Source organism: Zootermopsis nevadensis, unplaced genomic scaffold (genome assembly GCF_977971745.1).
Source record: "Zootermopsis nevadensis isolate Lab colony 2312 unplaced genomic scaffold, Znev_1.0 Znev_ptg000022l, whole genome shotgun sequence".
Lineage (NCBI taxonomy): Eukaryota > Metazoa > Arthropoda > Insecta > Blattodea > Termopsidae > Zootermopsis > Zootermopsis nevadensis.
In genome coordinates, this window is record NW_028259154.1 from 24,476,221 (window position 1) to 24,500,890 (window position 24,670).

The following is a 24,670-nucleotide window of genomic DNA, read 5'->3' on the forward strand; positions in this document are numbered from 1 at the left end:
ATTGTCCTTCAGTCCTATTTAGGTTGGACAATCAGAAATCGGCTGTATATATGTATGCCCCAAGAGAAAGAGCAGTAAGGCACAAATGTCTGCAACTTATCCAGGGACTGGTATCTTTCTAAATTAATTCTTAAAAAGCAATTTAAATTTATGCTGGTATTCATCAAAATATTTATGTTATGTTTTATATGTTAACACCACCATTCTGTATATCAAGGAGATATGAGGTTAATGGATTTTTACTGCTAAAGGTATTTTCTTGGCACTTACCTGAAACAACTGAAAAAACAAAACATGGAAGACCTTAATAACCAGGTACTTTGTTAAAAATGCAAACAAGAGTGGCTAAAATTACACCACACGGTTTGGTGCAGAACTACTGAATCTCATTATGTTTTCAAGGGTTTTCTCTCAAAACTGTCAGTAAATTAACAAAAGAAAACTACAAAATTCAACACGTAATGTATTAAAAAAAAGGTAAGATTACCTTAGACAAAACACGTATCTCCCCAATAACAGGTAGGTGCACTGTCATTGTTTTATATGTTAACAAACATCTTTTTAATACATGATGTATTGATTGAATAATAAATCATAAACATATAAAAGCAAATTATGGCACAGAACATTATCAAGTTATGGAAGAGTTACAGAACTGAAGGATGAATATAAATTAAAGCACCTTAATTTTTAATTTTATAAAACACAAATTTCTTGGAATTTTTATATTTTACACTGTGGAGATCTCCAGTGATTTCTAAAACAAAAAGAGAAAATAATCTACTATTATACAACCTGCATTACAATAATTTCATTGGTTAACCATTATCAAGCAGGGAATATGTGCTTTAAATCCTCATACTATTGGGCTGCCAGCTGGATTTTAATGGCCCATGATCAGTAAAGGTTAAAGACATGTTCATTAAGTTCAGAAGATAAAAAATCAGCACTAAAGCATAGCTGAAAACTGACTTGTAAAAAAGTTATACAAAAAGTCCAATTCACCAAGGAATATGGTCCATGTGCTTGTTATAATTTTTTAAATTGAAATGAAGGCTATGCTCATACACACAAAAAATATATTTCTTGCAATTCAGATGAATATAAAGTGAAAGACACATAAACTGAATTTTTTTTAATACAGAATTCTTTCACTAAAAGAAATTCTCTCTCAGTGGTGCAGATTTTTAATATTATTTTGAAATTATATTTTCGACAGATGACATCCAGTTCTACACAAGACATCATACATTAAAAAAAAAAATTCTCTGGATGTACTTTGCATATATGGATAAATTTCACTGAGGTGCCCACACAAAGTTTATTATGAAATTTATAATAAACAAAAACAGAGAGGGAAATAACAATTCAAAAACAGCCAGGGCTTAAGATGCTTTTCCGCTTAACTACAGCCCTGTTCTCCTCAACATAATACGCATTTGGAAAATATATGATATATGTATAAAAACAATGGCAGATGATAATAAATTATCACACACAACATGACAATTTAATCCACCTATTCAGAGTCAATACCATCTAAATGGTTGCATTACTTGTCTCTTAGGACCAGCTTCAACAGTTCATCCTTGTTTTTGGCTACACTGCTTGAAACATGTTTGAGAAAATTTCGCTGGCTGGCATTTTCTAGAAGAGCACGCCACATGTTGTCATTCTGGAATTAAACATACATTACATTAATGGCATTATTTTCAAAGGGCAATCTGCTGTCTAACTGTTACTGTTCTTAAAATGTTTAAAATTAAACACGTCTGTCTCACTGTACCAGGTTTTTGCACAAAATAAATGTCTAATTGTCTTCAGGCACCTTCCTTTCTTTCCCCATAGCTCTACAGTTCTTGGAGAACCTAGAATGCCTCCTTATGGGATCTTCTGAAAATGTTTCTTCAGCAGTTATCTACCTACACAACACAGAACCACACAGAAAGACAAGGACAAACATCCATACCTCAAGTGGGATTCAAACCCAATTTTACAGTATACAAGCAGGCAAGACCCATGCTCTAGACCATGTGGTCATTGTGATTGGCATCATATCCCCCCCCACCCCCACACAAATCAATAACAAAACAGTTCATGGCAGACTTCCATACCCTCATACACCGTTTACCTAAAATCTGTATATATATACATTTACATTTTACATATACATTTTGATCATCCAAGAGGTCTCTTCCTTTCTTGTTTTGTGACAAAAATTTTGTAAATAATGAAAGCATCATCTTACAACAAATGTGCACATTTTTGGAATACTGAATTTTAAAACTGGAGTACAAAATTGCTTTAAGACCACTTTTGAAAGAATGTGGTTTTAAACCAAAGACTGTTAAGTGAGTTCTAATATAATAATTAAAAGCAAATATTCATACATGAGAGCTAAAAGTTATGTTTGGCAAGTATCTGTGTGACCTACAAATCAGTTATGTTGAATTTCAATACTGACACAAAACATAAAACCATTGTCTGTGAACAATGCCGACAAGCTATGATCTTTTGTACTCTAATTCTGCACTACAACAGAAGACAGGAAGCAGGATCTCAAATAACTCATACATACAACTAAATAAAATGTGCCAACACTTCTAAAGGCTGTAACGAAGTAAGTTTCTTGCACCATGCAAACATGTGCAGTATGCCTAATATGTAAGGTAATGAAATGAATCATTACTGGTAAGTGTAGCACACTATGTCTCACAGCTTCCTGCCCTCTAATTATACGACAGACTGTATTTTTCTTTACTCAATTACGAAATGTGAAAAGAAACAGTAGAGTATAATTCTGAGGATACGTCATACACAAAGAAGACATGTGATGTGTGTACTCCTGTGCATGGTACCCATTTCACAAACCTACCCGCAGGGAGGTAAAGTTACCACACAGCAGCAAAGAACGCCGAGCTCGAGTCAGAGCAACATTAAGACGCTGAGTATCTGCTAAGAATCCTATGCCTCCTGTCCTCACACATGACATTATAATAACATCTCTTTCCTGACCTTGGAAGCTGTCTATTGTATTAACTTCCAAATTCTGGCAGGAACAGGAACTGTAACAAAAAGAAACTTTGCACAAACTTAAGAAGGTCAAGTTTTCAGACAATTCTGTAAATCACACACAATTAAATGGTAAGTGCCAATTCTTTAAGTTTAGTTTAAAATACCAATCCTGTAGAATTTATTTTAAAATTCCTGGTTTTCTATGTTTTACAGATATAGTAAGACAAAGAATCCAACCTTATGATAACTTAAATCTTATGTTTCATTCATTAAGAAACTGAAGATTTCTGTCTTCTGGGTTGTTGCGCTGTGATGAACATTCATCGCCCTGATGACGGAGGCAGTATGATCTCTGAAACGTTGGTAAACCTCTACCAGACTACACAGCGCAACAACCGAGAAGACAGAAATCTTCAGACTCACCGCTGTGAAAACCTCAAAACATACATTAAGAATCTGTCTGGTAACAGTAAGTGGTCATGATTATGTCATTCATTTTTCATTACCTGAGCTATATTTAAGAAAATAGTGTTTCAAAAGTTTCTATTCCTGTTCTGAGGTCACCACCTGTTATAAAACTATAATTTATATGCACTATCTACACAAAGAGCAGAAATGAAACACATAATGGGGAAAATGCCCTGGTTTATATGTTAGATTAGAATGCAGTGGTAATTAGAATGTCTGATTACTATTCAAAGGACCCTGACCATCACCACACAAGAAACGAAAAATAAAAATTACAAGAAATCTAAACCCTTGTACAGGCTATGTAACTTGTTACTTCCTCATTACTCCGCACAGGTCTTGTACAAATGAGCAATCAGTATCTTACCTATCACGCAAGATGGACTGTATCATAGTCCGCTGCTTATTGTATGGTGTGATAATTCCAATGCTTAGCTGTTGGTTGTTCAGTTTCTCCAGCAGGCCTAATGTTAGTTGACTCACAAGCTCAGCTTCTCCTTCATTTGAGAGTTCCCTGACACAAAGATAAAGAATAAAAGCACTTTATAGCAAAGAGAGGCTCTCAATAGGTGTATTCCAGATAACATTTACAATACTCACTCTTTGCCTGAATTGAACACAAAACAAGAATGTAAAGGTGTATGATATATATACATGCAAGACAAAGACACACTTTACAGAACCCAGGATGGGAAACAGAACAGAGCAGCACACACCAATAATCTTTGAATATATATATATGCAAACACAGGTAAGCAACAATTAAGCCTCCTGTTCTTCTTCTATGGCTCTCCGGTCCGTATTCGGTCCATGGCCTCCTCAATTCTCCTCTTCCATTCGGTCCGTCTGTCCGAGGCTTTGATTGAGGTTTCGAAACATCTTATTTTTTACGGTGCAAGGTTGTTAGCCTTGCGACCAACTCCCAATCTGGAGGACCAGGGTACCTGTCTTAGTCTGACCTCTCCCCCTCGACCAATCCAAACATTCCAATAACACAAATTTTTAAGTGTTGATAGAATTGTTTGAAGAATGCATTCTGCAAACCTACCAATGAATGTAAATCAGACAGAAGACATCAGAATAGGCCCAAATACTGAAATGCTAGATACCAGTCGAAAAGCAATACAGCTCAAGCCTGAAAGGCATTACGGTATTTTCAGCTTACCCACTATCATCCTGTTTGTAGTCAAGGCTAAGAATGCAATATGGGACGAGTGGACAGACTCTCTGCTGAGCCAGGTTCGGTGCTGAGATCAAACGGCCATTGTAGAAGAACCTGTTGGGCCACAGACAGATGTCTGGATGCATGCGGTACTGAATCCTAAGGAACTGTACTGGATTCTTCACAGTGTCTTCAAAACATGTTTGTAATCTTGCAAACAAGGACTTCCCAAGGCCATTTTCTTTGGCCATCTGTAATGTGTAAAATGCAAAAGTGTTAACACAGAGTGAAAGCTAGAAAGGAACAGTATCTTTTGCTATGTTGAGTAAGTACCTTATTAACCTTGGTGTTCATTTTTTAGTAGATACAGATATACTATTGCAGAGTTAATTAAAGAATATATTTTTCCTTGTATTTCATTAAATATTCACAATATCAATGAATGTTTCAAATAAAACTTCTATATCTTAATGTACTTATACTTCATGTTATGTATCAAGTTTCTAAAAATGCTACAATATTCAATCTGAAATCCTCTTCAGTGGGATATCTATACAGCCCAACACTAATATAAAATTCACATGTTTTCACTACATTCATTGCATATTTATGTTAGACTATCTATGAAACAAAGCTTATTATAGAATTTCTTTAAGAGATTAAGCATGTAGACAGACAGACACAACCTCTCCACTAGTGTTGATTTCATTACCTTCATATGAAAAACATGTTAGAATGTTAGGAACACCATTTACTCTGTTACAAGGCAACATACCTTTAAGACTGATCATGTTCATTGGAAAAAGTTTCTCAAGAAGGACTACTCATTTGCTGTACCTCACTAGGTTCTGCCACATATGCAGATAATGGAAAACCCTAAATATTCAAGAATATGATATGTTTTGTGGAAAGACATATGTATAATGCAAACAAAGAAATGGCTTCAAGGACTCTATCATACCTTAGACAGTACAGTAGCAGGCAGCTGTTTTGCATCACCAACAAGGACAAGTGTTGTCACCCCGAGCATGAGTGGTATCAGTGTTTCTAATTCCTGGCTTTGTGTTGCTTCATCTACTATGCAGCAGGTAAACTGAAAACCAGATCTATCCTTGCTGCTATATAAGAAAATTAAATTATAAACCACATGTTAAATAGCTACCACTGTTTTATATTTAAATTAAATACAGTGGAGATGTGTTTCAATGAAATTCACATTTGTGTGTTTGAGGGAAAATAAAGAAACAAAAAATTGATCTTAAACTTAAGCTTGGAATTAGGAAAAGTAAGTGATTATGTGATGACACCTGGATCAGTCATCTCTTTTTCAAGTGGCCCCTTAATAGACATCGAATTTGACAAACCTGGTATAATATGACTCAAAATAATGTGTCAGGCAACAGGCTAATCTGACTCAAAATGAACTGACCCAAAATAAATTAAATTCATCTATAAGTTGCAAATATCTACTCCAAAAACTGATTCAAGAGATAATGAGAACATACTGTAATTTTTACACATCCTTGATAATTACTTTTCAGTAACACATAAAACCTTACTTTTTCTGAGTAGAAAAAATAGTTTCCATCTGGTTATTGAAACAAGATGATAGTGTTGTAGCCACAATGTCAGCACCAAGAAGTATTCGTGACTGTGCTTCTCTTTCTATACGCCAGAGTTCTCGAGGATCCAATGTAGTATTCTGAAATGGTATTTATAGAGGTAATAATGAATCTATTTTGTGGCTTTATATTTATATTTTATCTACCAAGTTTATGTTGATAATCTATTATACACATGAATAAATAACATCAAATGCTAATTAATATTGTTCAAAACTTAGTTTTGATCACCTATGGGCCAAAAAGCATTACAGTAAATTCTTGATTTAATGGACTAACAGGGGGAAAGGGGCATCTGGTAATGCCAATTGTTCATTAAACTGCACAACTGTTTTTATGATGCCAGTAATGCAACCTTAATTTCCATTAGGAACACCACTTAGCAGATTAGTAATATGAACTGGTCACCTACAATGACACAAGGTTCATTAAAACAGACAATAAGGCACAAAAAATCCACAGGTCATTAGCGGACATTTTGGTTTTGATGATTTTACAGAATAAAGTCTATTAAAACAGAAAAGTCTGCTAATGCCTTGCATCCAGAAATAATTTGGCAGTACCAGACAATGTCCATTAAATCCAAAATCAATTAAATCAAGGGTTATTATACACAGTTAAATTAAGCTGTTCAGTTGGGAAGAATGGTAATAAATAAGAGTCTAATTAAGTACATAATTGACAAGACTTTCTTGGTTGCAAGCTTCTTAAAGAACTCATTCCACAGGCCAAAAATCCAACTATTTTCTTAGTGAAACTAAAGATTTAAATGGGTTTAACAGATGTGTGAGTTTCATTAGTAAAAATTCCTTACAACAGAAAATTCTGTCTCAGCTTGTGAACCAGTCTGTTCATCCCTGATTATGATGTCAATATGAAGACTTGGGGAAAAACTATGAAATATATATTAGAAATATCCAGTTACCTGTTATACACACACACTACAGTGCCAACAACACAAACTGCTTATTAGCATACACACACACACACATATATATACTATATTGAAGTCAATATGTGAAAACAATATTACTAATATGAATAAATTAACAGCAATCTCTAATTACCTGGGTTTTGCTTTTTTTCATTTGAAAAAGCTTCAGCTCAGTTTCTCCTAGTTTAAACTCAGTTTCAGCAATAGTATCAGTCAGATTCTTTTGCCTTGCTGTTTCAAGGGCCATTACCAATGAATTCTTTCGAGCCTCAAGATTGCGTATCTGGAACAAGACACTCAATCAGAAAACAATAAAAATCATTCTCTTTTGAAATGCTCTGAACACACAACAGGATGTATCCCTTAAAATTTTTAAGAAACTGTTTTTTATATTCATCCAAAAGTGCCGACCTTAATTCTGAAAGACTAGACAAGTAAGTTTTGTTCACTTATAAACAAACCAAAAGCTAGTTACAAACAAAATTTTGTCTAAAAAGGCATGGTACTTTGACAAACATTAACATTAAACACAAGAGAATGTTACATTACAGAATCTTTTCTATTTCTCTGACCTCTGAAACGTTGGTAAACTTCTACCAAACTACATGGCGCAGCGACTCAGAGGACAGCCATCTTTAGACACATTCCTTACATGATGAAGGTTATGTAGCTCAACATACCTCTAAATCTAGACTCTCCACACATTCCAAAACTTGTGCGGTGTTCCTAGCATCCCTCTTGGCCAACTCAATGACTGAGATGTCTTTCACTAATTGGTTCATTGTCTCTTGTCGACCACTGCGCACCATCCTGAACCTCTCCTCTCCTGACCATTTGTAATGTTTAGAAGCATGTTAAGTATTCAAAGGACAGATATTAAAGAAAGAACAATTACTGCCTCAATGTTTCACAACTTAAAGAGTGACTATAGTACATTATGTAAAGGCATTATAATTATATGACTTACTTCATGCATGGCACAGGAATATAATTAAGAAAAGTAGTCACATTTAAAATTAAGGAATAATCACAAATCTGAAACAAATGGAACAAAAAGCAAAATGAAAAAGCAAATGTTTCTCTGTTGATCACATTAAAAACCCCATAACAATTATAAAATTACAAGAGGGCATGACAGACGAGGTTATCTAATGCATGTGCTTATATAATGGAATTCTGTAATAAACAGTCATATGGCCATGACACAGTATTTGAAAATGAATGGACAAAAGGCACAACAAAGAAGAAAAATCAGAAAGTAAATTTCAATAATGTGAAATTTTGTGTGTGAATATTATTTTAGCAACGTCAAAGTTATTGAACTTTTAGGTATTTAGTCATATCTTAACCTTGTTTAACAAGACTGAGGGCAGATGTTGACACTTTCACAATCATAATGCAGATACACACATGCAATATATAACATCTCTCAACATTATAATGCAGCTGTCAACTGAAATAAAAAAATTCACACATCTTTCATATGAGACATCAGAAGGATAATACATCAGGTTGCTCTCACTTTCTGATAAGTGCCACAACTAAGATGCAGACAGTCTCACTTTGTAACAACTGTGTAACAGAAATTATTTTTTGTTACTGAAGATATAATAGCATATTATAAAATGAGAAGACTTTTTAAGCTCTTTGATAATATATGAAATATATTTCACATACTTCTGATGAAGCTTCAACTACCCCTGATTCAGAACTGCTGCATTACATAACACTGGAGCTCATTCAGAAGCATCTTCATGAAATTATTTTAAAATTGTTACCTTGACAAACTACTGTATCACAGTTATTTGCACACATAGTTATAAGGTTACTCCATTTGAAGCCATTCAAATTTACAAAGCAAAAACTTAATATTGTAGACTCTGTTAAAACAGCACAATTTTGTAACTTGCTTTGTAAAGCTGGGTGTGTTGGTGAAGTCGATTCACTATTAGCTGATTTCTTGAATGAACAGAGCATGGTTTCATATGGGTAGGCATTTAAATATCTAAAATAACATAATGGGCATCAGAAATTCCTAGACTAATTATGAGGCATGTTTACATGATATTAAGTTCATGCATGATGTTCTATCAGAGCAACAGTATTATTGAACCCTTCTTTTCTTCAGAAACATACATCAGACAGAATCTCACACCACTAATTCAAACCTATGTAATGAAGAAGAGGAATACATATTCTTTCAATAAGATGGTGCAACCACCCACAGGTAATAATTTACTGGATACTTCACTTACTACACTTCTAACAGTGCTTTGTTCATTTACATGAACTTACTCCATTTTGGGAAATTTAAAAAAAAAGTCTACCAGATCAATCCACACACACATGGAAAGATAAGATTAAGTTAATGAAGCAAGCAGATAAGGTTTATTTATAAGAATAATTCAGTATGTATCCACTATGTTTAAAAAACAACTAGGCTGCCAAAGCGTACAGTAATAATGTATACATTTTGCCAACTGCTATGATTCTTTGTGGTTTTCAGGCAATATCATGCTTACTTGGGATTGTCTGACGAACATGCAGAAGTCGAATCACCAACTCATCAACGGCAGCATTAGAAGGTGCACAAACAAGAATCCGTGGAACATCTCTACGGCTTCCATGCTTCCGAAATTGCTTCTGGGCATATAAGATTTGTATTATCAGGTTTACAATTACATGCGATTTCCCAGTACCTGAAAAAGAATTATTTGTTACTATTTAACTCAGTTTTGTACAGCATGTATTCTACAAAAAAGATTCTGCAGAAACTGGAACTGCACTAAACAAAATGCTGCTTCACACAGCCAGATGAACCAAGTTTTTTTAATATATAAAAAAGACAGACTTGCCTGGAGGTCCTTGTATCATACATATTTTTGGTTTTGACATCAAACAAGCATGAGCAGTTTGCAGGATAGCTTGTTTCTGTGGTTCATTTAACTGATCCTGGAGCAAAACAAAAAAAATAAGAAGAAGAAAAGTCATTAAGAAAACTACATACAGGTAAATGTTTTTATAAAGTTATGGTACAATTTTTAAACTTAGTTATTTTGAAACAATTAGTGATAAAAAAATAAATGAAACATGAACTGAAAGAATTACTAAGAACATTTACCAGTGTTCTTTGTTATGTTCAGTATCAGCATCATCACTTTCTACTTGCCAAACCCAACTCACAACATACGAAATTATAGCCTCAACTGTGTCCCTGATTTTCCCTTCAAATGGCGAATGTTATTACTTTTCATTCTTCACATTACTTGTTTTATGTAGCAGAGTACAGTCCAGAGACAGAAGTGGCCTAAGTTTTGAACCTTCTCTTCCAAAGCATTGTCCTGGAAAACACTCATTTAAACTTCCATAACCAATCTCTGGACAAGTTGGAACTTTACCACAAACAGAACACAGCAGCAGAGCAATATCTTTTTACTTCATAAAGCAAAGAATGAGAGATGCTGTCAATTCATAAATCCAGAAAAGAGTGGGACAAAAATTAGAATGCTGATGAAGCATAATAAATGATAAATGAACCTCAAATTGTACAATATAAGGTTCTTATAGTGGCGGGTAAGAAGTTGGCTGTCTTCTGGGTTGTAGCAGTGTTATTACAGTTTTCCATTTTTATTTACTTAAAAGCATAAGCTCACCATAATAGTAATGTGTTCTAAGGAGAACGCATATAGCCTACTTTCTAATTGCACAGATTACTAATTCTATAAATCTTGTTGTCAGTATAATCTTATTATTTAGCAATAAAAGACGCTGCAGCACATGTGCAGATGGTCACTGAATGAATCCCATTTGGGTCACATTTTATTACAGCTTATAATTTCATTTCATTTTCTGTGTTTGGCAACACCCGTTTGGGCATTCCAGTGCTAGTGAGAGTAGTGAGTGACCCCACTAACTCTGCACAATTTATACTCAATCCTGATTTTCTGCCAGAGCCATCTAGCAGTGAAACAGGAGATTTGGGTGAGAAATGGCTGCTGAATTTTGCTTACGAAACATTTCGTATCATGCTCATAAGGTTCTTTTACATGCTGTAAATCTACAAAATGGGACCACCAGCTTTAATTCCCCTCCAAAGGAAGTTGTGCTATGGCTTTTTATCACCCTTAAAAATCCATCAACCTCAGCCGAGTTTCGAGCACACTAACCACTAGTTCACTGAGGGCAACAGCTTACAATTGTAAATGTGCTACATAATGTTACTGCTATCATCAGAATCTATTGTTAGCATTACTGCCCTTTTAGCTCTGATCTTGATTTTGCCTTGGGCTGACAACTCTACCAGACTGTGTAACACAAACATTTCCTTACTTGCTTGATCAGTGGCACAAACTGATCGTTGGTAATATCAGGAAGGGCAAAATTCTGTTCTGCAGGCTTCAGGATATGATTACAAAGTGGTGAGGATGGCAAATATGCCATAGCTTGAAACAAACGAAGATCAGACTTTATGTATGAAACCACCTGCACAAACAGAAGCAAGAATTAAATTTAAAACAAATGTGTTGAATTAAATAGATAATATCGATTATAACAGTTAAAATTAACGATACATTCCATGTTATCAACAATACTGATTTATTACTGGTTAATATACATCTTTAATAATAAGTGTATCCCTGTTTCAACAGCTTGGCATATCCTCTGTTTGTGGATGAAGAAAACAGCCTCCAAATATGGATGGTTTGTTTGTTACTTTATACTTTCGTAATCTAACTACATAACATGTCACATTTTATTGTTTACTTCATCATTCCTTTTTGTTTATAATTGTTTAATCTAACTGATAATAAATAGGGATATGAGTCTCATCTGCCTGTGGACCCACCAGCAAGCCTCACCCAATAACAAAGTGCCCAGCATATATAAGCCAGGTTATGGGTGTCTGGGCAGTAGTTATTGGAGGCCTGGTACGCAGTGAATTTAGATCTGTGGAGGGATATGATTTCATATTTTCCAGAGCTGTCATGTGAATGAACAAGTGGAATCTTCAGCTGTATGCCACACATCACCATTGTGAGAACCTTTACCCTGAAAAGGGTCATGGCCACATCTAAAGATATCAATTCCAGATTATTAAAGTCTTGTACTGCCCTGAAGGCTGTACAGCACTGACCACTTACTTTTATTCTCATTGCATGGCTCATTTTCACATCATAGGATCTAAATTTTGCCAATAAGATTAATGTAAGTTTGGTTGATGGCTCTGCACAATGTTTCACTGTGAAACAGAAAAGAAAAGCAAAAATTAAAAATGAGAAGGATGAAATCAAGTATATTTGAGAAAGAGCCAGTAATGGTGCCAGAATATGTTGCTTTTCCTTTATTATTTACTGCACATCATATCCTAATTGACTAAAACTAGCTCCATGGAGCAGAATCTTCCTCGAGAAGCTGATACTTGCTTAGCTAGTCAAAGCAAGCATTGGAAAAGCGGTGGCTGTAGGGGAAGTTACCAGAAGTCAGTGGTCCTAGCCCATTTACATCAAAAATAAATTACACTGAAATAACAATAATGCTTATTTATAATGACAATCTTATGCGTATATATACCCGTTGTTCAATTTTATATTTACCACTATGGCACCATGTTGGTAAACTTCTACCGGACTACACGGTGCAACAATCCAGACGACAGCCATATTTGACGTTGACTGTTCAGTTGTTTTGTGCCACTAGCATTATCAACATGGCCACCCCACTTACTAAATGCACTAAAGAAGTGCAACAAGAAGCAATAAAGGTCTTGTATGCTGAAAGTGCGAAAGTTGATAAACAAAACTGTTGCATGACAGTGCCAATTCCTATATACTGCTATGAACACTATTCAAACAATCAACAGCCCTGACCTTGCACTGTCAGACAATCGTTCATTTGAATCACTCAAAAATGCTTTAAGAGACTGTCATTTTCCCAACGGCCACGAGCTGAAGAAGGCAAGTGCAAATATGGCCAGCCACATGACCAAAAAATTCTCCTCTTAAGGCACACAGAAGGTTGTGCAGTTTTGAATAGTGTGCTGAAAAGCATGGAGACTGTGTTAAAAGTTATGTTCTTGTGAGCTATATATTGTTCTTTTGTTTTTAATTTTAATAATTACATTGTAGATACTTTTTGACTTGTCGAACAAGGATTCATGCATTCAATTCTATTTTCCCCCCTGAGAAGTTAATATGTCCTTTATAACAGTTGATGGACAGATATACAGAATGTTGTATAATACATGGGAAAGCGTCAAAAACACGCACTACTCACAGATTTCCCTGTGTACACTGGTTCTACTGGTGACAGCATCTTTGCTGACATGTTTGACATATGCAAAGATGGGTACAATCCTGCGTTGCTTTGTATTTAGCTGAGGCTCAGTACTATAAAGGTTCTGTAACACTTCATTTTCTAACTCCAATTCTAGGTAAACCAAGTCCCCTACACGTGGATACAAATGGTTCTGAGAGTCATATTGTGTTAGAAGAGCTGGAACAAAGATATAACCACTTGAATTAAATATAGATAAAAATTTGCAATATTGGATACAAATATAAGGCTCAATGCTTCTGTATGCTGTTTGTTAAATGAAACAGTAAATTTACCATATAATTTTGGTTATCTTGTTAAGTTTCTTCTTGTTTAATTCCAAATACTGCATATATATATGTTTTTATACATGAAACTTACTACAAAGATAGCTGTCTTCTGGGTTCTAGTGCCATGACGTCTGGCAAAAGTTTACTGATGTTTCAGAGGTGATTGCTACTTCCATCATCTGGCAATATGATCGATGCAGCAAACACCTCTGAAATGCTGATAAACGTTTACCAGACAACATGGCTCTACAATTCAAAACAGAAGACAGACATCTTCACACTCATTGCTGTGATAACTTAAAATCCTACTATGTAACTTACTAGCTTATACCATCAATAACAAGCACTGCTCATTTTTTTATCTTCTCTGTATTTCAAAATACCAAAATAAAACTACTTGTTTATAAGTATTAGTGCAGAATAAATTATTAAAGTTGTCTTACCATGGCAAGTTATATGCATAAGCTGTTTCTTATTGGGTGTAAGATGAGGGGTTGCATCAACCTGATCTATACCAACTACCACAGGAGCCTTCCTGCAAGAAAAGAGACACAGACTTCAGTCTAATGTAATGTAAATTTTTCAAGGTTGGTTACAGCTTACAAAGAATAAAAATATAACAGAAGACTCTAAACTGACCTGGGATCATAAGGATTGTTTTCACAGTCCTTGGTGATATTGGTCCACAACTCAAGAAGCACAAGAGGTGTGAGAACCTTCAAATAGTCTTTATATGAGACAAATGATGACAGCATAGGCCACAGTTTGCCTCCATACACAGGAGGTGGATATGTAACAGTTTTCTGCCTCTGTTCCTGTACAAATATTTTGCAATGTCATTGTCACACGGAATAAATAGTGGAATCAACATGTAAAATCACTGGTGAGATCCTTTATTAAACAGGTTATATTAAAATTTATATTAGAGGTTAGAGATATTCTTTTAAACATCTGGTAATATCTCCACACCTACTGTGTGATATACTGTGACCAAAAGATCTGGCAGCAGTATGACAAGGAAGTTCACCAACAAAGAATGAAGCAAATTGAGTTCCTGCTACAAAATAGGTCACTGAGATCAGATTTGCTGAAATATGTAAAGTTGAAATTTAAATATCATATATCCCAAGGACATGCAGCATAAATGAAGAGCCAGGATATTTACACAGACTAGAAAATGAAAATAACTGTACTTCCTGTGGGTGGAATCTTTGTTTGAAAGGAAATGCACAAAAGTGATAATGTTACACACTCATAATCCATTCTAATTCTAGCAAAATTAATATATTTATGACTCACCTCTAGCCACTTAGGATTCCAACACACTATATCATAGAGAACTTCCTCCAGATCTGGACCCTTTTGCTGTAACTGATTACTGAAGATATTCCTTGGAGTTGGAGCATCTTTCTTGTGGGCAACAGGCAAAAGGCGTGAATCTTCTGCCACAGGTATGACACGTATCTCAACCAGTTCACTATCTTTCTTGAAAGTCACCCTTTTTTTTCCTTTTGTACTTCTAGCAGGTGCTAATGTCTTTGTAATAGGAGAGCTTGAAAAACCACTTGTAAGTAATGGAGGAACATCCTCTGTAATAGTATCCACTTTAGCACCAGGAGGTACCTCTACATCAACACTCTTTGAAGCCGAAAGCCGCTCAGATATTTTAGGAATTCGAGGAAGGTCTTTAATGAATCTTGCTGGGGCAGAGGATAATCTCGATTCACACTTCCTGGGCTGCGGAGTACTACTTCTAACACCATCTTGTTTTGAAACATTCAATGAGGAGGAGTTCTTCTCTGCATCACGGTGCAATTCTTTTACTACAGAAGATAAAACTGATGTTTGAGCTGTAGCACAAAATTTTGAAACATCATTTGTTTTCTCTGCTCCCTCTGTCAAGAAAGCACCCCTGTTTTTATTAGTCACCTTTATTCTTACTTCTGCAGGAACTTTCACAGAATGTTTCTTTGAAGCTGCTGCAACAGCTTTCTCCTTCTCAGATATTGCTCTGAGCTTTTCTTTACGCTTATCTGCAATTTTCTTCTTTTCTTTAGCAGTGAGAAATCTTAGGTCATCAGATATGGGCAAATGGACATGATCTTCCTTTTTCTTTTCTTTTCTTTTTCTTTTTCTTCTCTTATCACTGGTATCACTGATTCTATGTTTCACAGGTTGTTGGCAACTTTCATTTTGCTCCTTGTATATTCGTGCTGCCTCGTCTGCAGAAATTCCTCGCAGAAAAGCCCGCCGTGGTGGCAATGGTGGTGCATCAATTATAAATGCCTTAACATTACTTTGGCACTTATCAACAGACCGTCTACGTTTTAATTTCACTTTTTCATCTGCTTTACATAAATCACTGGCCAACAGTTCTTCCTGTATCCTTACATCATCAACCACAACTTGTGGCAGATTCACATCCTTTAAGGACTTTTGTCTTGAAAATCTGTCCTTTGTTTTTGTCTCTGCTTGCAGTTGTGGAGGCAATGCTGAGGTTGGTTCAAGATCTTGCTGTGACAATCTCTTGAACCACTGATTATCTAAATCTGAGTCATCATCTTCAAACGGTACATCATCATCTTCAATATCCTTATTAAATGATGGATCTTCATTGACTGCATCTTGGCATTCAGTTTTAAGTGCCTTCAAAGAAGACATATTCTGGTCATCAAATATTTGTGATGAAGGGAAGTAATCATCATCATCATCACTTATAACAATTATATCTTCATCAAGTGTGTAATTTAAGGATTCACTTTCAGGTTCTGAAACAACCAGTCCATTTGATTTTAATATATTTTCATCAAGCCTTTCCAGCTTCACAATTGCTTTGCTTTTGAATATACTGGCAAACAATTCTTCATTAACCATTGTTTTTCCCACAGAATTTGAACTATCCACTCTGTGTTTGTTATCCTGTACAGTATTTTTTTCTTTGCATTCATCTACAGAATTCACACCATTTCTGACTAAAATATCTGATTTACCGTTACTTGTCGTAACTTCATCTAGAGATTCTGGGCTGCTTTTGATAACTAACACCCTATCATCATCTGAGGAGGGTAACAATTTCATTTTTCCTTTCATCAAATGAACATGAGAGTTGCTGTTGCCCTTGGTTTCTCCAGCTGATTCTAATTTCTTCTGTTTACCTTGTAATTCAACAACTTCATCTGAAGATGATGAAGAGTCAAAAAGAATACGCTGCCTCTGGAGTTTACCCTTCTTCTGCTTAGCCACTAACTGCTCATCATCAGACGAAAGAGATGCTGCTGGCAAAGGTCCACACTTAACAACAGGCTGTTTTGCACTACCTGAACTTCCTTTAATTTTACCAATGGTCTTAGGATGCTTGTCTTGATATTTAACATGAGGAGGGTTAGATTTAGCTTTGCTTTCATCATTATATACAACTTCTTGAAGCCGCAGAGATACCAGATTATCATGTGCATCTTCATCATCTTCAAAATCATGACTATTAATAACATTGAGGGTTGGAACATTCTCCAACAAATGAGACTTGTTACCTGTTCTAACTTTATTATCTACAGATATCACAACAGATTCATTTTGTTTAGCAGATACAATATCAGGTTCTTTTAAAACTATGCTAGAACCTGATTTATGTGATCCACCTACACTTTGTTCACTCATTTTCAGTTTCTTCTTCACAGGCGTCTCTAAATATTTTGGACTTTGTTTCTTGAAGTTTGTATAGCTACATGATTCATCATTTACTTCTTTATTGATGAAAAATACAGCCTGTTCTGACTTTGAAACTTGTTCACATTTTGAAACAATGTGACTAAACTCAACAGAATATGGTTCTGATAAAATATTCTGCATCTTGTATGATTTCCTTTTTTCATTCAACTCTTTATTCTGGGTAGAATTTTTTCCTGATTTACATTCCTGGGCTGCAGGAAACTGTTTGTCATTTATGATTCCAGAACTGGAATATCTATTCGATTTGCTCTTTCCACAAAGGGAAAAAGGAACTCCATCTTTCTCTCTTTCTACAGCAACCTCAGGAATTAAATTATCACCTTCAGAAACGCATGTTCCACTTTCACTAGTTATGACACTGTCAGTTCTTAAATTTGACTCCAAAGTAAAGGATGAGTGTGCAACAGCATATCCTGAATCACCAGTGAAATTATTAAAAGAATGTACTGTACTATCAGTTCCTACACATTTATTTGCTTCACTCAAATCAAAACACAAGGACTTACTACCTTTAGGACTTTGTCTTTCATTATGTCTAGAAGAATTCTTGGTATCACTGATGGCAAGTTCTTTGTTACTTGGTTCTATTTTGAAGTTCTGTTCACTCTCATTTTTATTCAAACTGGAAGTCAAAACTACAGGTATTCTTTGAGAGTTATCATCCAGAAAGGGTACATCTGTTTTGGTTACAGGGGAACACCTGTTTTCATTTGTTTTTGAATTAAATAACTCAGTCCAGAATCTGTTTTTAATACTGTGCTGTAGAGCAATCTCCATTTCTTCACTTTTATGTTCTGTCACTCCGAACACCATAGTTCTATTCAATGTTAGAGAATCATTTGTCGAATGATTAAGTATTTCTGACTCTGCTTCTGCAGTCTGCCTATGTGTTGTAGTTTTACAGTCTGTAAAAGTAGTTGAAAGAGGTTCACTATCAAATCTTCTCTTAGTACAAACTGCAGTCTGAACTGAAACATAAGATTCAGGGAAGAATGAAGACTGAAAAACAGGTTCCACACTCTTAGAGTTCGCAGCACCTGAAGTCAAATGATCACCAACAATTTTTGATTCCTGAGCTGTGTCTAAGATGGTTTCAGATCTATTGAAAGTATTTATATCTTCCCCTAATTTATAAACCACTTCACATTTTGAATTTCTATTACACACTTCACTTTGATGAGCAGTCTTCTTGTTAGACATGTCATCAGGTGGTCTTGAATTCTGTTCATAAACATGCCTCTTAATTTTTATCTTGTCATCAGGATCATCACACAGTCTCTTCTTTGGTTTTTCTCGATTGTAAAAAAAGACACTGGGATATGTCACTGGTAAAGCAGAAGATGTTTCCTGATTCATGGTGGCATTTTCCAACCTTGGAACTTTAGAACTGATGACATGTTTCTTCTCAGTGGGCAGGTTCTTGGTCTCCTTTGCCTCTGCTTCCCTGCATTCCTGTAGGTCATTTTCTGAATCAGAATCCACAATGATAACCACTTCATTTTCACTTGTACTTGAATCTGGCAAAGCAGACACATGGTGCACAGTCTGTAAACAGAAAATTTAGTTTAGAAGATTTTAAAGAAGTTAACTGGTATAGCGGTATATTTTTCACATCTCATATAAACTCAAAGACTCATAAAACCATTCTGATAAATTTAACAACTAAAATTTTAAGGTTATGTATAAACAAAAACAGTTTGTGCTCCTTCTGATTGTCAACAAACTTCTTTCTAACACAAACACAAACATAAAAATGCAGCTACAGTTCTGTTGGATATTACCACCTTCACCACATACTGACAGAAGAATCAAAATAGACTACAAAATTATAATTCTGCAAACATAAGTCTAACTGAAAAATTACAGTACCTTAAAATTTTCTCTATGAAGTTGAAACACATAGCAACCAGAGTCTGTTGTTTCACTAACACCCACACCAATTAGATCCCCATCTTGCAATGGAATCTCCCGCTCAGAAAGAATTCGAGTTTGGTTGACAAATGTACCATTAGCACTCTGTAAGAAATGTTGATAAACCAGTTATTCATAAACATATTTTTATTATAATATGCCATATATGCATTGCTTTCAACAGTTTCATAAACAATTTTTGAATAAAAATGAGAAATAACTTGATTATAGAAAAAGAAAAAGAAGAAAACAAATGTGCACAATTGTGAGTCAGTGATATGTAAGTATGTATGTATGTATGTATGTATGTATGTATGAATGTACATATGTATGTGTGTGTATACTAGCAAGTCATACTCATTCCCCACATCAACCCTGATGATGGAGACAAAACAATTATCCAAAGCATCAGTTTTTAACTCAATCTTTAAGCAGCTGACTGCCAGATAATATAATAGTGAAAAATGAGATTAGGTGACAATCCCACTTGCAGTAGGGGTCAACATTCTAGTTCAACAGTCTCACACATATTTGCTGTTTCAAGTCCCATGTGGGACTCAAGTACCATCATCTGCAAGCTCATTTGTCAAATTCTAGTAATTACCAGAAGGTCCCAATGGGCAAAGTAATGCAATTTATTAAATGTTCAGGGTTGCTGATAGGATAAACAAATCATTAATGGCTGTTGGTTGTGGTGTAAGGGCAAATAGATGTCCACACGATTCTATTCTATTTTCCACAGCTTACACTGAAAACAACATTATGTGCATAGAAATCTTGAGCCATCATTTTACGTGCACCAAAGCCCTTTCGTTTTTAAATATGGCAAAGGAAGCCCTAAAAATACTACATGTACTGTACATTCAAATGTGTCATGAAATTGCTAGATTTTACCTTAATCACTGGCCCATTAACAAATATGTCAACTATTCCTTTCTAACAAAATCATTCAGATGGCAGTCTCCATACATTTTCTGCACTCATTTCTCTTTTATATTCTGCCACCACATATAAATATTTCTGATTTTTATCTTTAACTTTAAAAATGAAAAAAAAAGAAAAAGAAAGTCAAGGAAAACAGCCCAAATTCTTTCAAGTTTATTAAGTTAATCTTTCACATAGTCACACATCCTTTAAAATCTTACAATGTTCATATTATCTCCAGCCATTTGTCCTGTATTCTGGCCTACTTCATCATCTAATCTAATAATTTTGGGAACTCTTCATCAAAACATGGCCTTTATTGCTTAATCCATAATAACCTAAACTGTCTTTCAGGAAAGTAACTGATAGCATAATAAACAAAAAGACCAAATGGAGGAAATATAAGACACAAGAATACTTGAGTATGTATGAATTCAAGCTGATTTTCAAAAGAGACACAAGATGACTCAAAAACTTATGAAAAGAACTGTGGGTACTGAAGTGATCCATAATACATTAAGAAAAAGGACAGATTTTCAAATTCACTTCAGATCCACTTTTGTTACTATTGTTGTCTGCAGTGTTAACACTTGTGCTTTTATACATTATTGAACACACCCTATGATGAGACCTATATATAATCCACTTCAAAATTAGCTTCCAACAGTGAAATAAGTGCAGCAGTTAAAAAATACTTAAAAATAAGATATACCAACTGAAATACTTACAGACAAATCAACAATTGTAAGACTTCCAGCTCGCTGTACAATTTTACAGTGCTTTCTGGACACATACAAACTGAGACATTTAATAGTGTTTTCCTTTCCCCTGCCAACTGTATACTGAAACAAAGAATATTAAATAACAGCAAGCCAAATCAGATTCCAGTTTTAATATAGCCAGGAGATGGGTATCAATTGTACTACTGTGATGTAATTTCAAGTACTGTAAGACTATTACTTCAGAGCAATAGTTTGTAATAGTGTGAGATGTGTAAGTTCAACACTCTGAATAATAACATTTAATGGCAAAACACATTCCTTTGCTAATAAATGTCAACCATTATAACCTGAAGGTTCAAACCATCAGAGAAGTCTTTAACTGGAATCTATCATGAACCAGCCTGACTTAATTCCATCTATATGATTAAGGTATTACCCACTTATCAATTCCATGGGTTTCTGAAAGGCTATAAAACCAAACTGCTTAAGAAACAGGGGCATCAGCTGATAAAAGCTGATTCCAAAAATTATTCCTAACAATTTAACCTTTATTTAAATTCCCATAATATAGGGCAGCCAGACAGACTTCAGCTTCAGGGTTAACAGTTTTGGGATGTGCTAGTACAATGCATGGACAACTATGATCTGTGCCACAGAGAAAATAATGGTTAAATAATTACACTATTGTACAAAAATAAAATCACACCTATTTATCATAAATTATTTTCTTGCTATTATAAGCACTTTTCAGCCATTCAAGCATAAACAAAGTATAATGAGACTGTTTAAAGTTCATTCCACAGAAAACAAATTAAGTTGAAGTTAAACATGAACAATAACTACTATGTATATAAGCCCTTCTTTGTCAATAAGCTATATGTTACCCAATAATCAGACTATTGTGAGGATTTCGAAACCCGCACAGTATCCTGTCTTTACACATTTCAATACAGCATTCTCACATTTAATTAAAATTTGTAGGATCATGATGGCCTACTTCTGTGTTCAGCCTAAACTACACAAATATTAACTGCCAGGTAAGAAACACTGATATTACATTGTGCCATACCCTTGTAAGGAGCATTTAGATATCCACCCTAAAAGGACCAGAAATACAACCTTCTACACTTTCCTTCACACATTCTTCATTTACTGTATATGAATATAACTATGAACATTTGTTACTTACAACTCCTTCACTGGGAGGTAACTCAATCTTATTAGTAAACTCCACACGTTCAAGGATCCACCGAAAAGCCATATGAACTGCAAAAATGTCACAAGTTTTCAGACTACCATGATATGGAGAGAAAAACAAAATTAAACTTCTGTAACCTCACATACCAACAAAACACAAAATGTTATTATGTATATGTGAGGAGACTAAACATAACAAGACTGAAAAGGGGTAATCCATACTGAAACACAGACACGCATTCTTTGCAAATACTGAATTGTTCATAAACAATAATGTCAGTTATCTTACTTAGACAATTTTAATTTCCAACTATACAAAACAAATGTTCTTCATGTCTTATTTAAGCTATGTGACGAAATACCAATATACCATAAGGCATATTATCTCTGTGATAGCATACTGGACTCATAAGTAAGGGTCATGGGATCTTATCTTGGTCAAGATGAAAATTTCTGTCTTTATTCAAATAGCTGCCACGTTATTATTTTACATTATATAAGAAATTAATATACCAAAGTTTCTTATTTTCTGAAAACCTATAACCATATTACATTGCAGGCCCTACTGCAAGTGGTGCTAGCATCAATCCTACATCCAAGTTTGTCTGCCATGTTCATATTATCAATTGTAGAAACTTGAAAGTACAATTTTAGAATAGTCCCCAAATGCACAACAACCATATCAAACTTGATCCAAATTTGCCTAGTGGTTCTTGAGTTGAATCATATAGACAGACATGCATGACCAGCCCTATAAAGTTTGTCCCACTATACACCATACAGGCATTTGGGTGAGTGGAGGTATAGCTCCTCTCTTCCTTGACCTCAGCACTAGATGTGGGTGAGTGGTCAGCATCACGCCCCGGCCGGCTTTACCCCCGGGAAAGGACCCCGGTACCCATTGTAGAGGAGGCTGGGTGGGCCCCAGAGCCGGTCTGGACGCAGAGGCTAGAGGAAAAATCCTCTGCCCCCGTCGGGGATCGAACCCTGGTCGTCCAGCCCGTAGCTAGTCACTATACTGACTGAGCTATCCTGGCTATATGCAATCGTTTCACACACATTGTGCAACCAATGCATAATAAAAATTGTATTTGCTAGTCATACACATAAGATTTTAATTCTCCTAGCAGTGAATATATTGATGTTGGTCTTCCAAGCTGTAATGCCATGTAGACTTGACATCTTCAGGGCTGAAATGAGTATGCTAGGTAGTGGATACTTTATACAGAGTTATGAGGAGGGCCAGTTTAGTGAATATTGGCCAATCAGAGCCAAAGACTGAGGAGATGGTCTAGGTTAATAGAAAGAGCCCCCTACTGGGAACCAGAAAAGATAGCTGTGTCAGTACAACAGTTGGCATCTTATCACCACTGTGTGCTACACTCCAAAGTACAATGTTCTTGAAATAGTATTCTATTCAATTCAACATCTACAAAACGTCAAATCTCATGCACCTTAAGCTGCAACTCAACAACAGAATCTAAGGCAAAACTAGGCCAGAACAAAATTAATTCTAACTAAAAATTGAATATATACAAATAAAACAATTTCACTAAACCATATCATAAATCCATCCATCTAATGGCTCTGCAGCCCATATCGGGCCTTGGCCTCCTCCCATGTGGGATGTTTCTTGGTCTTGAAGTGTGCATCTGTGAGTAGTGAGTGACCAGCCCACTGACGCACGCCAACCACTAGTCCACCGAGAGCGACCATATCATAAATATTACAATTCTGCTCATACTTATATGGTTAGAAAGACGGCAAATAAAAATTGGCATCCAGTCTTTCCACCAATAAAAGTGAAAGGATGTGATTTTTGTGATTATTGTAATCGGGCAATTAAAACAACTTACCAACCAAACTACTTAACTAAGCATACAACACAATTCATGAAAACAACTCATAACCAACCGCTCCCGAAACCGCCATTTAATATTACCAATTCTGCCAACCATTCTGGTATTAGGCAAAACTGGTCAAACAAATTGAAGCTGTCTGTTTTACTAGGGAAAATTAATAAATTAGAAAAGCTATAAACGGTTCTGTAATATAAACTTCATTATATGAAGGGAAATGGGAGGGATTTTAAAGATGATGTCACTTTACATTCCATCATCGTTAAATGAACACACCTTATTTATTCCTGTCACTAGTAGATTGTGACCTGTGTTTGTTGGTAATATATTTTATGTAAGTTCTGTGCTCTGAACATGACAGAATAAATTATGCTGGTACATAATTTACTAATTTAAAACTTTAACAGAGTTTAAAGAATATGCAGTTCATTGGTTAGGAGCAGTACAATGTGCTTATATGTATCACGATGTAAACACTTGGTATTCACAATAAGATTTTTGGATGAGGTTATGTTTGTTAGTTTT

General features: G+C 35.2%; 1 protein-coding gene across 2 annotated transcripts; it reads right to left on the reverse strand.

The window, feature by feature from the left end:
* Nucleotides 1–443: 443 nt before the first annotated feature.
* Setx (probable helicase senataxin) lies at nucleotides 444–24,228 on the reverse strand. 2 transcript variants are annotated; one of them, XM_022060920.2, is made up of 20 exons: nucleotides 24,143–24,228; nucleotides 22,279–22,355; nucleotides 21,096–21,209; nucleotides 19,402–19,548; nucleotides 15,103–19,077; nucleotides 14,443–14,618; nucleotides 14,247–14,338; nucleotides 13,475–13,693; nucleotides 12,343–12,440; nucleotides 11,531–11,683; nucleotides 10,057–10,153; nucleotides 9,724–9,900; nucleotides 7,882–8,027; nucleotides 7,335–7,484; nucleotides 6,205–6,347; nucleotides 5,607–5,763; nucleotides 4,649–4,896; nucleotides 3,851–3,997; nucleotides 2,876–3,065; nucleotides 444–1,675 (listed from the first exon to the last, which is right to left on the reverse strand). In XM_022060920.2, the coding sequence occupies exons 2-20, from the start codon at nucleotides 22,348–22,350 to the stop codon at nucleotides 1,553–1,555; spliced, it is 6,624 nt and encodes a 2,207-aa protein (XP_021916612.1). In that variant the 5' UTR covers nucleotides 22,351–22,355; nucleotides 24,143–24,228; the 3' UTR covers nucleotides 444–1,552. The 2 variants fall into 2 exon arrangements, with proteins under 2 accessions (XP_021916612.1, XP_021916613.1); XM_022060921.2 differs by lacking the exon at nucleotides 24,143–24,228 and adding an exon at nucleotides 23,845–23,984.
* Nucleotides 24,229–24,670: the final 442 nt, after the last annotated feature.